We start from the raw sequence: 17319 nt of genomic DNA on the forward strand, positions 1-17319 counted from the left end.
CATGCGCTGTAGCAACTGTTTTGTGGCACTCTCTGGCAAGTGCTCAAACGAACCTATTCTAACAAGTTATAGGGAAATTTTGTGAATGGTGATTACTTTCAAAGTAAATTTCCTTTAATGCAAGACGAATTATGTTACATGTGAGAATGAGCTATGAATTTCTTAAATCAAACAGCATTTGACTCTCATTTAAAAGGTAACACTTTCAGGACCAGTTGCTTAGCAAAATTTTGGGCCCAGAAGACCAGATATTTGTGTCACTGTTTAAATTTTACTGGCACATTTGTGTGATGTTTCTCAAAGGTACAAAAAATGACCGATATTGTATTTGAAAGCTTAGCTTTTTTTATCTGTACTAATCTATATTAATTTAAACCATTAACTTTTCCTATTTGTGTGTTTGCACTACTTACCAGTGGCGTAAGAAAATGAAACACCTACACCCATCCTTATGATGGCATTTATTGTATGGCTACCAGTTTTGATGCTTCAATGCACTATCCTCATGCCTTAGCTAATGCCACGAGGGCTAACACCATCCATATACATGAAGTATCAGTGCCCAATACCTGTAACTGGCTTTTATAGATTATCTGTACCCATAATGTTGTCCCTCCAACTATCAACTGACTGGAGAAACATTCAAAATAAAATGTCCAAAGATTGCAAATTGCTGACACATACCTTTGGACATTCAATCTGAATGTTTCTCCTGTCAGTTTATAGTTGATGGTTGGATAGATAACACTGCAGTTACAGATAATCTTTGAAAACCAGTTATAGATGTTGGTCTCTGATACATCATGTATACAGATGATGTTAACCCTTTCAGCATCAGTTGAGATCTGAAGATGGTGCACTGAAGCACTGATACTGATAGCCATACAACAAATGACATCATAAGGATGGCTGTAGGTGTTTCATTTTCTTATGTAAGTGAATGGCCGAAGTCCCCCTGACCGCCAATCACAAGGGTGGACATACAAAACTTACCATTGATGTTGCTATTGGCTGACTACACCACATGTCCTATGCTCTGAATGTCTGCTGTCATTGGCTAGCAAAATTACGTGACTTGAGCAGTAATTGGCTTGCAAATGTGCATCACAATCTTGATTTCAATGCTTCAGAAACTAACATGCTGCCTTTGTTGGAATTCGAATTTATGCTTTCGTAATACGAAAATATGCAGCATATCATGATACGAAAATATGCAGCATATATGTTACTACACATCAAAGATGTTTCCAAAATGTGTTGTTTTTTTGCTGAGCTTTGCTTCCTAAAATGTGTCAAGTAACACATAAAACGTGTGTTTTCACCTTGGAAATGGTTTATTTTCACACAGGAAAAAGTATTTTTAACTAGGAAGTCCGGGGAAAATCTGTTAATTTTTTTCCTTGTCCATGTATACACCTTATCTAAGAATAGACTGCAAATAACTGTTCCACTTTTACCTTCAAACTACACTGGTAATTTTACCGGTGGGGATTGGTGGAAACAATTGAAAGATGACATTTCGATAAGGTGTATAAGTTGAAAATGTTATTCTGTAGGCTTCTGGACAGTGGAAGGCAATGATGGACAACTGGGAATAGTTACTAAATGCATTGCATAAATAGATTGCCATGTAGTTAGTTTCATCACTGAACCGTGCCGAGAAGGCATGCTAACTACCACCATATAAATCCAGCGAGACTTTTTGTGCTAGGCCCATTGTCTATGAATTACTGAGTTTAATGATGTATATATTTTAATTAGTTAATCACTTTCTGCTTCTCATTAATAAAAATAAATGGAAATGTCGTGTGGCTAGGGCCTCCCGTCGGGTAGACCGTTCGCCTGGTGCAGGTCTTTCGATTTGACGCCACTTCGGCGACCTGCGCGTCGATGGGGATGAAATGATGATGATTAGGACAACACAACACCCACTCCCTGAGCAGAGAAAATTTCCGACCCAGCCGGGAATCGAACCCGGGCCCTTAGGATTGACAGTTTGTCACGCTGACCACTCAGCTACCGGGGCGGACTTCTCATTAATGAATTTAGAAGATCACTCTTGTTAAAAAGTTTTGTAACAAATGTATATCTATGAGATCTGAAGCAGAATAAGATGAAGAAGAAAAGGAGGAGGAATACCTTTGTGTTTGGCTAAAATAAAAATCCTTACAACAGTGAAGAAGAATGTGGCATTCTGAAAGATAAAAGTGAAGAATTCATATTGCTACAACACAGTTTTTTATGGCAAAAGTACATAGTGAAGAAAGAGGCATGGGAAAATGTTAACTAATTCATAAGTTTGGGGTGTAGTGGAGTGAGTGTACTGGAGGGCAGTGAATTGTATTAAATAACAAATCATGATGTGACTGGCTTGATTTATGAAGCAAAATGCAGAAAAGAGAAAATGATTTTTAGGAGACTGATTAATATTTTTAAGGTAGGAAAAGACAGATTGCTACTTGCAGTAAAGATGACATGTTAAGTTGCTAACAGGCACAGTTAAAATACACTTACACATAAACTTTCAACCATGGCCTTCATCAAAAAAGAATGAGAAACACACATTCTTTCACACAAACAGGCACACCTTACGCACACATGACTGCCAACTCTGGCAGCTGAGACAGCATTGGGAGATTGTGGGGCAGGGAGTTAGAGAACACAGAGCAAAAAAGAAGGAGAGGAGCAGGGAAAGATGGGCAGTTGCAATGGCAGAAGGCAACCCACAAAGAGGGTGAGAGACAATATGGAGAGGAGTGATATGACAGAGGGGATGGAAACTGATGGGTGGAGGTTGTGGGGACAGTTTATTTTTGTAGGCTGTGGCTGAGATAATTGCAGGAGCAGAGAATGTGTTGTAAGAATAACTTCCATGTGTGCCGTTCAGAAAAGCTGATGATGGAGGGGAGACTCCAGATGGCTCTGGTAGTGAAACAGCCATTGAAATCAAGCATATTATGTTCAGCTGCACGTTGTGCCACAGGGTGGTCTACTTTGCTCTTGCCCACAGTTTGGTGGTGGCCATTTATCCTGGTGGACAGCTGGTTGGTAGTCACACCAATATAAAAAGCCATGCAGTGATTGCAGCAGAGCTGGTACATGACATGGCTGCTTTCACATGTGGCCCAGCCTCTGATGGGGCGGGATAAGTCTGTGACAGGACTGGAATAGGAAGTGCTGGGTGGATGAATTGGGCAGGTCTTGCAACTGGGCCTATTACATGGATATGATCCTTGCGGCGAGGGATTGGGATTGGGGGTGGCATAGCAGTGGACTGGGATGTTGTGGAGGATGGATGGGTGACAAAACACCACTTTAGGAAGAGTGGGAAGTATCTTGGATAGGATGTCCCTCATTTCAGGGCATGATGATACGTAATCAAAGCCTTGGCAAAGAATATGGTTCTCTTGGTATTGGTGAGATGATTTGGGGTGTGAGAGGAAGTGACATGGGAGATGTGTATGCAGACTAGTTGTTGGGGATAGTGCCTGTCTTTAATGGCTTTGGTGAGGCCCTCGTGATACTGTGCAAGGGACTTCTTGTCACTGCAGATACACCATCTGCAGGGACCCAGGCTGTAAGGGAGACATTTTTTGGGGTGGGGATGTCAGCTGGCAAAATGAAAGGTGCTGTTTGTGGTTGGTGGGTTTTATGTGGACAGAGGTGTGGATGGTGCCATCAGAGAGGAGCTTTATGACATCTAGGTAGGTGACACAGTGGGTTGAGGAGGCCCATATGAAACACAGGGAAGGGGTTGTGAAGGAATGAAGATAGCTTGTCTCGCCCTGAGTCCAGATCATGAAGATTTCATCAATGAACCTGAGCCAGACTAGAGGTTTGGCGTTTTGGGAGGCTACAACAGTCTCCTCTAGATGGCTCCTAAAGAGGGTGGCATAGGAGGGTGCCATGCAAGTGCCCAAGGCTGTGCCACATATTTGTTTATATACCTTGCTTCAAAGGAGAAGTAGTTGTAGGTTAGGATAAAGTTGGTGTTGTGTATAAGAAAATGAGGTCGTGAGTTTGCTGTCTGAAGGCCATTGGGAAAGGTAATGTTTAGTAGTGGTAAGACAATGGGCATGTTAGTGTGTGTAGAGTGATGGCATCAACAGTTATGAGTAGGAATCCAGAAGGTAAAGGGGTGGGGATTGTGGATAGTCGTTGAAGGAATTGGCTGGTATCTTTGATGCGGGAGGCAAGATTAAAGGTAGGTGGCTGGAGGTGTTGGTTAGTGAGGGCCAAAGTGCTTTCAGTGGGGCCACAGTAATCAGCCACAATGGAGTGTCCATGATTGTGGTGGTCTATAGATTTTGGAGAATATATGAGGAGGGAAAAGAATTCGTGGGAGAGTTACTGCAAAGGACCTAAGGCTTTAAGCCAATACCCAGATCCCCAATACTCCTATCACCCCCAGCCACAAAGGATTGCCCCCTTTGCCACCCAATACCACACCATAGTGGAACAACTGAACTACATACTTTGCCAGGACTTTTGTGACCTATCATCCTATCCTAGATCCTTCCCACCCCTCCTAAAGTGCTGTTCCATCACCCACCACACTCCATAACATCATAATCTGTCACTATGCCACTTCCAATCACAATCACATATCACAAGGATCATATCCCTGTGGAAGACCCAGGTGCAAAACCTGCCCAATCCCCCCACCCAGCATGTCTTATTCCAGTCCTGTCACAGGTTTATCCTACCTTATCAGAGGCTGGGAAACATGTGAAAGCAGCCATGTCATAGACCACCACTGCTGCTATCATTGCACAGCTTTTTTATATTGGTATGACCATCAGCCAGCTGTCCACCAGGATGAATGGCCACCACCAAACTGTGGGCAAGAGCAAAGTAGACTACCCTGTGGCACAACATGCAGCTGAAAATAACATGCTTGTTCTCAATGGGTGCTTTACTATGAGAGCTATCTGGATCTCCATTCCATTGCCAGCTTTTCTGAACTGCACAGATGGGAGTTATCTATACTGTCCCCACACTTTCCACCCAACCGTTTCCACCTCCTCCCTCATGTCCACCCCATTCTGATCTCCCACCCTCTTTGTGTATCGCCCTCTGCGAATGCACCCGTCCCTATTTCCTTGGTCCTGTTTTCCTCACCTCCCTGCCCCGCATCCTACTAAAACTGCGCCTGGTGGCAGTCTAAGCCCTGCACACTGCACCAGACACCACTCCTCTTATCACCCACCCATTCACTGCTATCCCTTCCTCTTTAGATTTCTGCTTCAATTCCACATGACTGTTGCATTCTGGTTTGAACTGCTGGAGTGTGCTTGCTTGGTGTGAATGAATGGTGTGTGTTTCTCAAAGGGTGTGGCTGAAAGCATATCTGTTAATGTCTTTTAATTGTACCTATTTGCAACGTCATGTGTAATCTTAATGGTAAGAAGCAATCTATCCTTTCCCACATTGTTGATATCCCAACCTGGAGCTCCATTATCTGATTAATATTTGTATTGTCCTTTTTTTAAGGAAATTGTAGTTGAACCACAGAGTAAAGAGTTAGTTGACTATCTTGACAGTAGATCAACAAAAAAGGAATACATGATAAGAAGCCTCAAGGTGGAACTGTTAATTACTGGAAGAGCAGTTATTAAGGAAAAAGAAAGAGTAAGCACAGAAAATGGAAACAAAACCAGTGAAGTTAAAAGAATGTAAAAAGTAGAGCACATTTCAACTATAATTAACTGTGTGTTAAAGAGTAATGTAATTCCGATTGATGGAAAGTATCCATGACCAAGCTGTTGCAAGGTACTTCATCTGTCTGAAGAAGTAGAAGAATAACAAATGGGACACCATGTAGTGCAGTAGAAGTCAACCAGATTGGACCTAACACCTGTACAAGAGTGTGTAGGCTTTTAGATAGTGATTTCAAAGAGACCTGAGGCAGAAAACTTACAAACATCAGAACTTGCAACATTCATACAATTGATAATTTCTGTGTAAATGCTTTGGAGTGTTTAAGTGAAGAAGCTTCTGAATTCTGGTCAGTTTTCAACATTATTTTGATGATTGGCCTATTTTTTAAACAGAACATGAAGGAATCCAGTATAATTTTAACATTACACATCAGACATTTTTGAGACACACAGCCACAGGATGGCCTACTGTAGGACCTTCAACCAATAGGATTTTGGAACACTGAGATGGTATTCAATATTCCACTCTTTAGTATATACCTCTAAAAAAGAATTCTGCTGCTTTTCAGTCCAAATCCTACAAAAAAGCCTGAATGAGAGCAGAACTTCATTTTATTATTTCATCTGCAGAACTATTCAGTAAGTTCACATAACATTTTCAAAGCCAAATACAGAAACATATTTCAAACCCTTTGGCTCTTGTTTTGAAGGTTTCTGCATTACGAAAATTTGAGAGTATTTTCCAAGTTCTCTGTAATGAACTCTTTACATTGGATAATCTTCTTCATTTTGAACAACTAGTTGTTAGTGGGCAAGTAACCAGAGAGCTTAGTAGACTGGAAAGATGTAAGTTGTGGTTTCTAAAGAATGTCCAAAAACATTTCATTGCAGCTTGCAACTGGGGTGGAAAAGACTTGCTTGTCAAGTGCTCAACCGAAAAGTCTTGGGATTTTTTACTCCAAAGAAAGAATAAAGAGCAGAAACTGCAGTGGCATATTAAATGTTGCAAAAGTGATGATGTTCAGTTTCCCACTGGATTACTTACTAGATAAATGAAAGATTCTACAATTTGAGAGGATGACCCGGCTTTAGATACTATAGATGTTAACAATTACTGGCAGCATCACATCTCAAATAGGGACCCATTATATGTCGAGTTTAAGTACCCAAATGTTTAAAACTTTTTAAGGCTTCTCTTACATTGTCTCATGGAAATGTGGACATAGAGAGAAGATATTCCATTTAAAGCACAGATTAGGAGAAAATCAGATTTCTAAACAGTGTTTCGTCCGTGACAGATGCTATGGGATAGTATCCCTATTTTCTTTCTGTGTCCATTGATTCATGACTCATTGGGTATGGACAGCAAGCTCATGCAAATTATACCAGTTATAAGAGAGAAAGTGAAAAGAAAGAAGCTTAGAATAAGAGCAAAAAGAGGAGCAAAACCAATGGCATATTGAGGAGGCGATTAAAAAGATGACTAACATGAAAAAATCAGCTGTCTATGAACAGCTGCTCTGAAAGAAAATAAAAATAACACCTTATATCAAAGGAGAGACAAGAACATCTCAGCAAACCTTAAGCTAAAATGAAGAAAGCACTCAAAAATTGTTTAAAGGCAGCAAAATTGGCCCAGGGTAAGCGTGTGTGTGTACAAATCATGATAGCAGAAGAAAGATTAAAGGAAAGGGAGGTGGAAACCATTCAGAAAATCTAGTTGATTACCTCATTATTTGTGAAGATTCCTAAGAAACATTAATGCAAAAATATTTTGTTGATCATTTTTCAGTATTTAAGCATAGAATGTTATTAGTTGTAAAATGTGAGGTAGATTTTGTTTGTGAATTACAGTTATCAGTATTGTATTACCAGTACCAAATTACCAATGTACCAGCATATCACAATAAATGTGTAAGTAGGAAAAAGTGGCCATGCCCTGTCCAGGATCATAATAGTGAAATTTATTCTAGTCTTAACCAGCCTTTATGGTGGGTTTACCAAAAATAAAAACAATTCATTCGTCTCATATCTGTTTATTGGAATAGTTTCTTTCCTTTTAACCACCTTTTTAAAATGTTTCATCACCATTGAATCACTTTCTTCGAATATTTTGTCACCTTTCTCACTTTTTACTAGTGTCAACATGGTTCCTCACTCTGAATAAATATGTGACCATAAACAAAAAGAAAAAATCAAACATCTTGCCATAGTTGATGATTCAGCAATTATTATCAGGAGTACTATTGAAGCCTGGCATGCCCTAGAAAAGTTTCACGAGATCTCTTCAAAACTGAATTTTAGTTTTTTGGGAGTAGATCATGAATATAGAATTGAAACATGCCCTAGGATCCTTCAGGTTTAAATATAGCAACATCACTCTTGTTCAGTGCTTCAAGTACTTAGGTTAAATTATCAGGAACACTGATATAGACATAATGAGCATTAAAACTCATTTAGAAAAACTGTATAAAGACTTCACAATCACCTGGAATATTTATAAAAACAAATCCCTTTACATCAAAGCCAAATTATGCCACTACCAAACCATCATTCTCCCAGAAGCACTTTACACCATCGCACATCATTATTACCCATGACTGTAAATGTCATTGAGAAAATGGATGGCAATTGTTCAGATATAATAAATATAAATATAACAAAATACATTTTGCATCTTTTACTACTTTGTTTTAAGAAAAATTAACTCTATTGCTGACAGGCCAGTATTTTTACTTATTCTCAGCTTTTTGTCAGCTTTGACATTATTTGAAATACTGTATTTACATGAATCTAATGCACACATTTTTTACCATATGCAGTATTCAAAAGTTGGGTGCATGTAAGATTATGAACTTGAATCTGTGAATCACTGGCAACATCATTGAATTTTAGTTTGTGTTCCCTATGTCACAAGACATTGTTGTGATTCTCTACTTTGTTTCATTATTGTTAGCCTATTAGTGCATAATGTGTTTGCATTTGGTAGTCATGAAATGTAAGGAAAGCAGTGAGGAACATCATATGATGCTACTTTTGAGTGCAAAGTAATTCTTTATGCTGAAAAATATGGTAACGGTAGGTTGCGATGAGAGTTCAATGTAGCTGAGTGTAACATTCACTTATGGAAGAAACAGAAACTGGTATTATATGCAACTACCGTTACTAGAAAGAAATTCATTGGCCCTCACAAAGGAAGATATCTTATTTTGAAGTAAAAGTTGTGAAATTCATCTGTGAAAGGAGGAAGAGTGGGCAACCTGTGAACAGTGCCACCCCAAGACACAAAGTAAAAGAGGTGGCTTAATATACCAAGGTAAGAGTTTAGGCTAGCTGTGGATAGGTTTATTGCTATACAAAACAGGCAGGCTTTTTTCTGCGACTCATAAAAGAGTATACCAAAAGCTTCCACAGGATTTTGAGGAAAAAACTTCAAGAATTTAGATGTTATGTCATCACACTTCAGAAAGAGAAGAATTTTTCAGTGGGCCAAATAGGCAATGCTGATGAGACACCATTTTGATTTGATATTCTGCATAATTACATGATTGATGAGAAGGAGAGAAAGGAAGTTACCATCAAAACATCGTGGTGTGAAAAGCATTGAATTACCGTAACATTGGCAGTCACAGCAGGTGGATACAAACTTCCCCTTTTCTTAATCATTAAGTGTAAAACAAGACTCTTAAAAATGAGAATCTGTTCCCTGATGATGTCATTGTTCAAAAGAAGGGGGGAAGGGATTAATGGATGAAACTTTAATGCTTGTCTGGCTCGGAAATATATAGGAACTCTGTTCTGATGAGCTTTCCAAGCTACCATCTATGCTTTGTCTGTATGCATTTTGTGTTTATCTCACTGACGACATAAAAAAGAATGCCCCCATCCTAGCCAATAACCTTGTTATTATTCCTGGAGGAATGACTTCTGTGTTACAACCTCTGGATGTCAGTATAAATGAACCTTTCAAAGGTTACATTCAGGAACCGTGCAAAAAATAATGATTTTGCAGAACAAACCATGAACTGACCCTGACAGATTTGATGCACCCACATTATTGCACACTGGCCACTGCCTGAAAAAGCCTTGAAGCACCAATGATTGTAAAGTCATTCAGGAAATGCCGTATTTCAAATATTCTGAACAGCAATAATGATGATGTGCTGTGTAACAACATTGAAGATGATAGGGAAAGAGGAAATGGATCTGTCTCTGATGCATACTTCTCTCAGGAAATGAATGACATTAGTGAATAATGATGAGTAACGCCTGTAATTTGTATGTTTGTTTGTATGACAGGTAGGTAATCAAGATAGGCATTCTTTTTTAATAATGACTATGTCACTTAACAACAGGTCGCTTAAAAATTCTTATTCTTTTGATAGCTCATATAGTTGTATAAAATAAATTTAGCCTTCCAGTGACACAATTTCTTTTTAATTTTTTAATTTTTTTTTTTTAAAGTACGATGTACAGTATATTTGATGGTGCATTCGATTCATGTAAATACTTTATTTACTTTATTTTGTATACTTAGAGATGTAATTTAGTATAGTTTTGAGAGAGTGTTGATTCTATTAATGCTTCATAAAATGTTTGTAGGCTGCATGGCTATCATCACCAAAGGACACCATCTTTCCAGAAACGATTCCAGAAGAAAGTTCCAGCACTGAAGAAGAACATGTTGTGAGTAAAAGCATAATTTATTTTCAGTAATACAGCAGTTATTGTTTTCAATAGGTATTGGAATAAAGTATCCGTAATTAGTGCTTACTTCATATTGTAATTAAAGAAACATCACATCAACAACACAGCCTAATACATTCAGTCATGAACCTTCAGCTCATTTTTATTATTAATGTGATAGCAAAATACCAAGTGACCACTAAGCTACTTCATTGAGTACAGTATCTGGTGAATGCAAATAGTGTCATTTATACTGATTTGCAACATGGTTACCTACAAAAGGGAATGTATTTATTTCAATAAAGTTTAGCATTAACACAAAGAAGGTACCACATTTTTAAGTTCTTAGGTTTCCTAAGGACCTTGAGATGTATGTAACAACATGTTACAGGATAGTTTTATTATGATCCTCTTGTGACCTATAGACTTTTTGTTGGTATTAACACTTTTCTTTAAGGGCAAGAAAAGGCTATTAAATAGCAAAAGACAAGACCTAGCGTAGAAAGGCGTTGTGCACCTATATAATAATGTGAAGTGCTGTTCAATACAGTTAGCCAACTACTTTATAATTGCAAAATAGTAAACTTCTGTGGAATACAATACCTACATATTTAATGCATCATGAGTATTGTCGCAGAAAAGGAAGTTTACACAGAGATGACAAAGATGTGAAAATAAAACATCAAAAACGATAAGACAGGAAGGGGGCAAGGATGACTCTAACTACTATAGACTTGTGTTTCACTGTTATTGGGAAGGGTAGGGGAGTTGTGTGTATGAACTCAGCAAATTAAGCTGTCATGAGCACATATGTTACTGTGCCACGATTTCTAGCTGTGTAGATACAAAAATTCAGTAATATTTAAATAAAGGACTGGAATGCACAATTATGGTGTATTTCATCAAATATTAACGTAGATTAGTGATGGGGTTTCACAAAATATAAGCTTCTCTGCACTGGTGCTATGAGTACATCTGTATCTTGACAGTCACTAGTTGAGCTGTGCTTCAGTTTGAATGCAAATTATGAAAGTTCCAGAATGTGAAATCAAAAGGTAACTACGTTATGGTAAGAGTTGAATCATTCAAAGCAATAACACAAGATTGCACACAAACTGTGCATCAAATGAACACTACTCAGTCTCTAAGTTTGGCTTGAGAGTTAGAGGCCAGATCATGAAACAAAGCAATGCAATTTCATCACCTTTAACCACATGCAAGCCACCCCAGCCCAAAGGGCATCAGCCCTTTTATACACACTCCTGGCTTGTTTGTAGAATCTTTGTAATATTGCCCTTTCCACAACTCTGGCTGTTTGCACCAAACATTTTTCCTCAGTCACTTCAAAACCTTATTGTAAAACTTCTCATTGACATTCTGACCAGATTGAGCATACTCCTTACGCACCACTCCTCAGATGTCAAAAAAATAATTGGCAATGACTTCATGTTGCTGCGAACTTACAGAGTTTTTTTCGGCCTTGGAGAAGATGGCATTTTCCATTGTGATGATTGCTGCAGGGTCATAACCATAGACCTAAGATCCATCATCAGGGTGTATATGACCCGGGAGATCCAGGAAAAACCCAGGAATTTTTTAGAATACCAGGAATTTTTCATTGTTTTAGTTTTCAGCTAAATTTTTGCAACTTTGACTGGTAAGAACCAATACTCTAACAAAGGATATTACTGTATCCTGCTACTGCAGAATAATAATACTTCAACAATAAAACATAAACGAGAGCAAAGAACAAAAATAACTTAAATTCCAAAGGAAATGCGCCATATACAACAACGACACACAGTGCTCATGCAAGCATCTGGCAACAGCAAACTGTGTCAAAGGCTTTAGGAAGACTATGCAATGCTTCATAACAACAAATTGCCTCCAATGAGCATGAAGTCACAACTGCTTGTCTCGTAGCAACACAGTGTATTTTAATTTAAACCATTAACTTATGTGTTCATGCTACTTAAAAATAATGTTGCTGTTGGCTGTCTACAACACGTGTCCTATGCTCTGAATATTCACTGTCATTGGCTGGCGAAATCACATGACATGAGCTATAACTGGCTTACAAAAGCACATCGCAATCTTGATTTCAATGATTTGGAAAGTAACATGCGGTGTTTGGTGGAATTACAATGTATACTTTTGTAATACAAAAATACTCAGCGTACATGTTGCTGCATATCAAATATTTCCAAAACGTGTTTTTTTCCCTGAGTTTCGATTTCTTAAGTGCCGGGAAATTCTACACCTGTGTCTAAAACCATAACCATTCAAAGGATTGATAAGTTTTGAATTTCCAGGAGAAAATATACTGTCACTTAACACAGAAAAAGAATGTTTTCACCTGGGAGAAAGTGTATTTTTAACCGGTAAATCCGGGATTTTTTTTTTTCTTGTTCATGTATACACCCTGATCACGTAATGGCTCTGAATAAGAATTTTGATGCTCTATAACTTCTTGTTGCAGCTCAGTGCATGTCTGAATCCTGAAATTTCATTGGTCTATGCTGAGAAGGTGAGGGACAAACTTCACTGCAGTTCATCTCATGTTCAGTTCATCAAATAGGTTTTGATGACATGTATCGTATGACAGCCCAAGTCTGTAACAAACATCATGAATTGTCTCTCTTTAGCCTTTGTGAATCACATCACACACTTTTGTGATCATTTCTGGTGTTGTGCATATTGATGGTTAGCCAAAATTTTTGACATCTTCTACAGATTCTTGGTCTTCCTTGAAGTGCTTGAACGACTCAAATGTTCTTGCTTGACTCAGTACACTCTCACCAAATGCCTCTGTCAGTGTGTGGTGGGCTTCAGCTGCAGTTTTCTTCTACTTCAAACAGAATTTTATGCATATCCGTTGCTCTTTAACGTTATCTGTACTATAATTTGCAGAAGCAGTGAAACACATCCTGACATGCCTCACTACAATTCACAACTGCATGTGCCAAACAAGATGCAACTTTATGCTGCAGTAGATAAGATGCATACCTCAAGACGTCTAGTGGCGGAATGTCATATTGCTACTAGTTTGACCAGTATAGTGAAATTCTTGGATATTTTGGGTAGCAACTAGTATTATTGTCTATATTTTGTCACTGGTATGTTGAAGGGTTTTGTCTTATTATTCCATCTCACGCAGCCAAACTGAACAACCATTTGAATAGATACCATACATTACTAAAGAAGAGCTTTCAGTGTAACATATCACATGGTTTTGTAGCTTCATTTGTTTACCTGTTGTTGATCTTAATAACTTATTGGCTATTGTCTTTCTGATTAGCTACACTATAACTTTTTTAGTTTTTATCATACAATTAGGTGGCTCATAATGCTGTACTTGTCCCCCAGAGCTATGTCTTTTGAGCTGTGTGGATTGAATGTAGCATAATTGGCTGCTTGCCTGGATATGCCTGGTTTTATGTGACCATCTACATCTACATACATACTCCACAAGCCACCTTATGGTGTGTTGTGGAGGATATTTTGTACCACTACTAGTCACATCTAATTCTTTCCACTCGCAATTAGAGCTAGGGGAAAATGACTTTCTATATGTCTCTGTACGAGTACTAATCTATCCAATATTATCTTCATGGTACATGCGCAAAATATATGTTGTCAGCAGTAGAATTGTTCTGCAGTCAGCCTCAAATGCCAGTTCTCTACATTTTCTCAATAGAGCTCCTCAAAAAAAACTTAAATGTTTTTTGAACCTATAGGTAACAAACCTAGCAGCCTCCTGCTGAATTGTTTCAATGTCATCCTGTAATATGACCTGGTGCAGATCCCAAATACACAAACAGAACACAACAATGGACTGCACTAGTGTCGTGTATGTGGTCTCCTTTACAGATGAACCAGAATTTCCTAAAATTCTTCAAATAAACCAGAGTCAACTGTTGGCCATCCATATGACACTCCTTAAATGGTCGTTCCATTTCATATTGCTTTGCAACATTTTGCCTAGTTATTTAATTGATGTGACTGTGTCAGGCATCACTCTACTGATGCTGTATTTGAACATCATGGATTTGTTTTTCCTACTCATCTGCTGTAACATACATTTTTCTACATTTAGAGCTAACTGCCATTCATCACACCAACTAGAAATAGGTACCCATTGATGACACCTTCCCACACGCCACAGCATCATCAACAAACAGCACCTGACTGGCGCTTACTCTGTCCATCAAATCATTTTTGTATATATAAATTGACACTGGTCCTGCCACATTTCCTTGGGGCACTTCTGACGATACCCTTGTCTCTGACGAACACTCACTGTTGAGGAGAAAATACTGGGTTCTGCTACTCAAGAAGTTTTCATCCCATTCACATATCTGGGAACCTATTCTGCATGGTTGTACCTTCATTAACAGTTGGCAGTGTGAGTAAATGGCACACTGAGTTTTGCACAAGCAATGCTTTCTGAAACCATGCTGGTTGCTGAACAGAAGCTTTCTGCTCCCAAGGAAATTTATTATATCTGAACAGGGAATATGTTCAAGGATTCTGCAGCAGACCGATGTTATAGATATTAGTCTCTAGTTTTGTGGGTCTTTTCTTTTACCCCTCTTACATACAGGAGTCACCTGCACTTGTTTCCAGTTGCTTGGGACTTTCTGCTGGGCAAGAGATTTGTGATAAATCCAAGTTAAGTTAGGGGTCAATGCTGTAGTAAACTGTTTGTAAAATCGAACCGTTATTCTATCAGGACCTGGTGACTTATCTATTTTCAACTGTCAGTTGTTCCTCTACACCAGTGATGTTTATTACTATGTCCTCCATACAGGAGTCTGTGCAGTGATCAAACAATGGTATGTTTGGAAGATTCTCCTGAGTGAATGATTTCTTAAATGTGAAATTTAAAACTTTATCTTAATTTTTGCTGTCCTCTGCCATTACACCAGATTGGTCAGCAAGTGATGGGGTAGAAGCCTTAGACCTAGTTAGCGATTTTATGCAAGACTATAATTTTCTCAGGTTCTCAGCAAGATCTATTGCTAAGGTGTAATGGTGGTAGTTGTTGTAAGCTTCAGGCATCAGTCTTTTTAAAAATTTCTGTTGCTTTTGCTTGTCATCATTTATGTGTTCTTTTTTGAACTGAGAGTGCAACACTCTTTGTTTCCTCAACAGTTTTTGAATTTTGTTGTTAAACCACAGTGGATCTTTTCCAACCTGAATCCATTTACTCAGCACATACTTCTCCAGAGTCTGATTCACAGCCCATTTACACTTTGCCCATCATTCCTCTTTGTCCACTGTACTGGAACTAAATGATGTCAGTTCATTGTCGGGATGCTAACAACTGTCTTTCTGTTCTTTCTAGCACAAATACTCATCTAGCTTTCTTGATTGCTTTATTAACTTTAGGAACCAAAGTCACTTCGATGACATCATGGTCACTAATCCCTATCAGTTATGTCAGGCCTGTTGGTAACTAAAATATTTCCATTGTGTGTGGGCTGCAAAGACAGTTTTCAGAAAACCTGTTCAATAGAACTTTGCTAGACTGTCTGTCTGTACCCCCTGCAGTGAATCCATATAAAAACATCTAACAGCTATCTTGATTTCACCCTAGCCTGTTATATGTGACCAGATAAATTAACTGTCACACTCAGGTTTCACCTCATTATGAATCGTTACATATCTTAGAGCTTCCTATCTTTGGTTTCAGCCACCTCTTGGTCTTGAGATGGGCGCTGATGACCACGCTGTTTAGCGCCCGTAAACCTCTAACACACACACCCACTGGTCTTGAGACTAATCTGATTGTGAGAAATTTAGTGGAGGAAATACCATGAATATCATATTTCTTGTACATATCTCTAGTTCTATATCCATATATAGATGTGATCTGTCTTTGTTTCCAGATTCCTGGCTAGAATATTTATTATTAGCATCCATATCATCTTCTATTTTTCCTGACCTTTATCCTGTATCTCCATGGGGTTGGTCAGATGCCCTTGTCTCTATACCTTCATATCCTTGCCCCGGGTTGGAACTTGTGTACCTCAACTGTCTGCATCTTGTGTTACCCCATGAGAGAGTCAGTGAACCTTTTCTAAATGTTTGTGAATTGTGTGACTGAGGCAGGAAGTGGGTACCAGCTTGTTATTCACCTAATCGGATGTGTGAGAAACTGCCTAAAACCACATCCATGCTGGCCAGCAAACTGACCCTCTTTATTAATCTACCTACTGGAACTGATCCAGGACTGATGCACCTCCACAAATCCAGGAAGCAGCATGGTAACATCTGCGGCCATCCATGCAGTTCTTTTATTATCATAGAGATAATTTCATAATTTGTGTGACAATAGCATCAGAATGTTTTGATCTAATTAATACCAAGATATTGTTCAACTTAAGAAGTTTTTAAATTACTTTTTTTAATCTGTATAGTTTCAGGATTGGTATATTACTTCTCTTTTCTTTTTTCATAAAATTTACAATATTTGAGCTTTGTCAGTGTTATATAATTAAGATATTTTGTAATATGCAGTCAGCTAACTCCACCAACCACTCGTTGGTTTTGCAAATCTCGTAATTTTATAAAATTACCTAAAAATGTCATTACTTCACTTTTTTTGCATTTTTATGCATCTCTGAAACAAGTAGTAAATCTGACCAATAAATTCTGCATACAATATAATAAATTCGTCATACAACGTAACTATCATTTCACAGACGAAATATTTACTTCACTTTTCTCAGGATTAATGTTACAAGAACAAATGCATTGTTCTCGTAATCTAGGCTAATTCAAATAATAGACCATCTTTGAAGCCAAGATTCAAATGGCTACTGAACATTACAAAAGTTAAAATCATGCATCATTTTTTTTTAAACAGGGCTGCAGGGTATTAGAATGAAGTGGCAGTATCTTCTCATGGTCACTGGCTCTTGGCTGCCTCGAACCAGTATGGTGATGCTTGACTTCCAATTAATTACAT

The 17319-nt window shown here is 38.3% G+C and overlaps 1 protein-coding gene across 1 annotated transcript in view; it reads left to right on the forward strand.

The window, feature by feature from the left end:
• LOC124619340 (protein unc-80 homolog) overlaps nt 1-17319 on the forward strand; it is a 905779-nt gene that overhangs the window by 172401 nt on the left and 716059 nt on the right. Inside the window, exon 9 of the mRNA XM_047145658.1 lies at nt 10263-10346. Within this exon, the coding sequence (XP_047001614.1) occupies nt 10263-10346 (84 nt within the window). The remainder of the gene's footprint in view (nt 1-10262; nt 10347-17319) is intronic.

This window comes from Schistocerca americana, chromosome 6, assembly GCF_021461395.2.
Source record: "Schistocerca americana isolate TAMUIC-IGC-003095 chromosome 6, iqSchAmer2.1, whole genome shotgun sequence".
Lineage (NCBI taxonomy): Eukaryota > Metazoa > Arthropoda > Insecta > Orthoptera > Acrididae > Schistocerca > Schistocerca americana.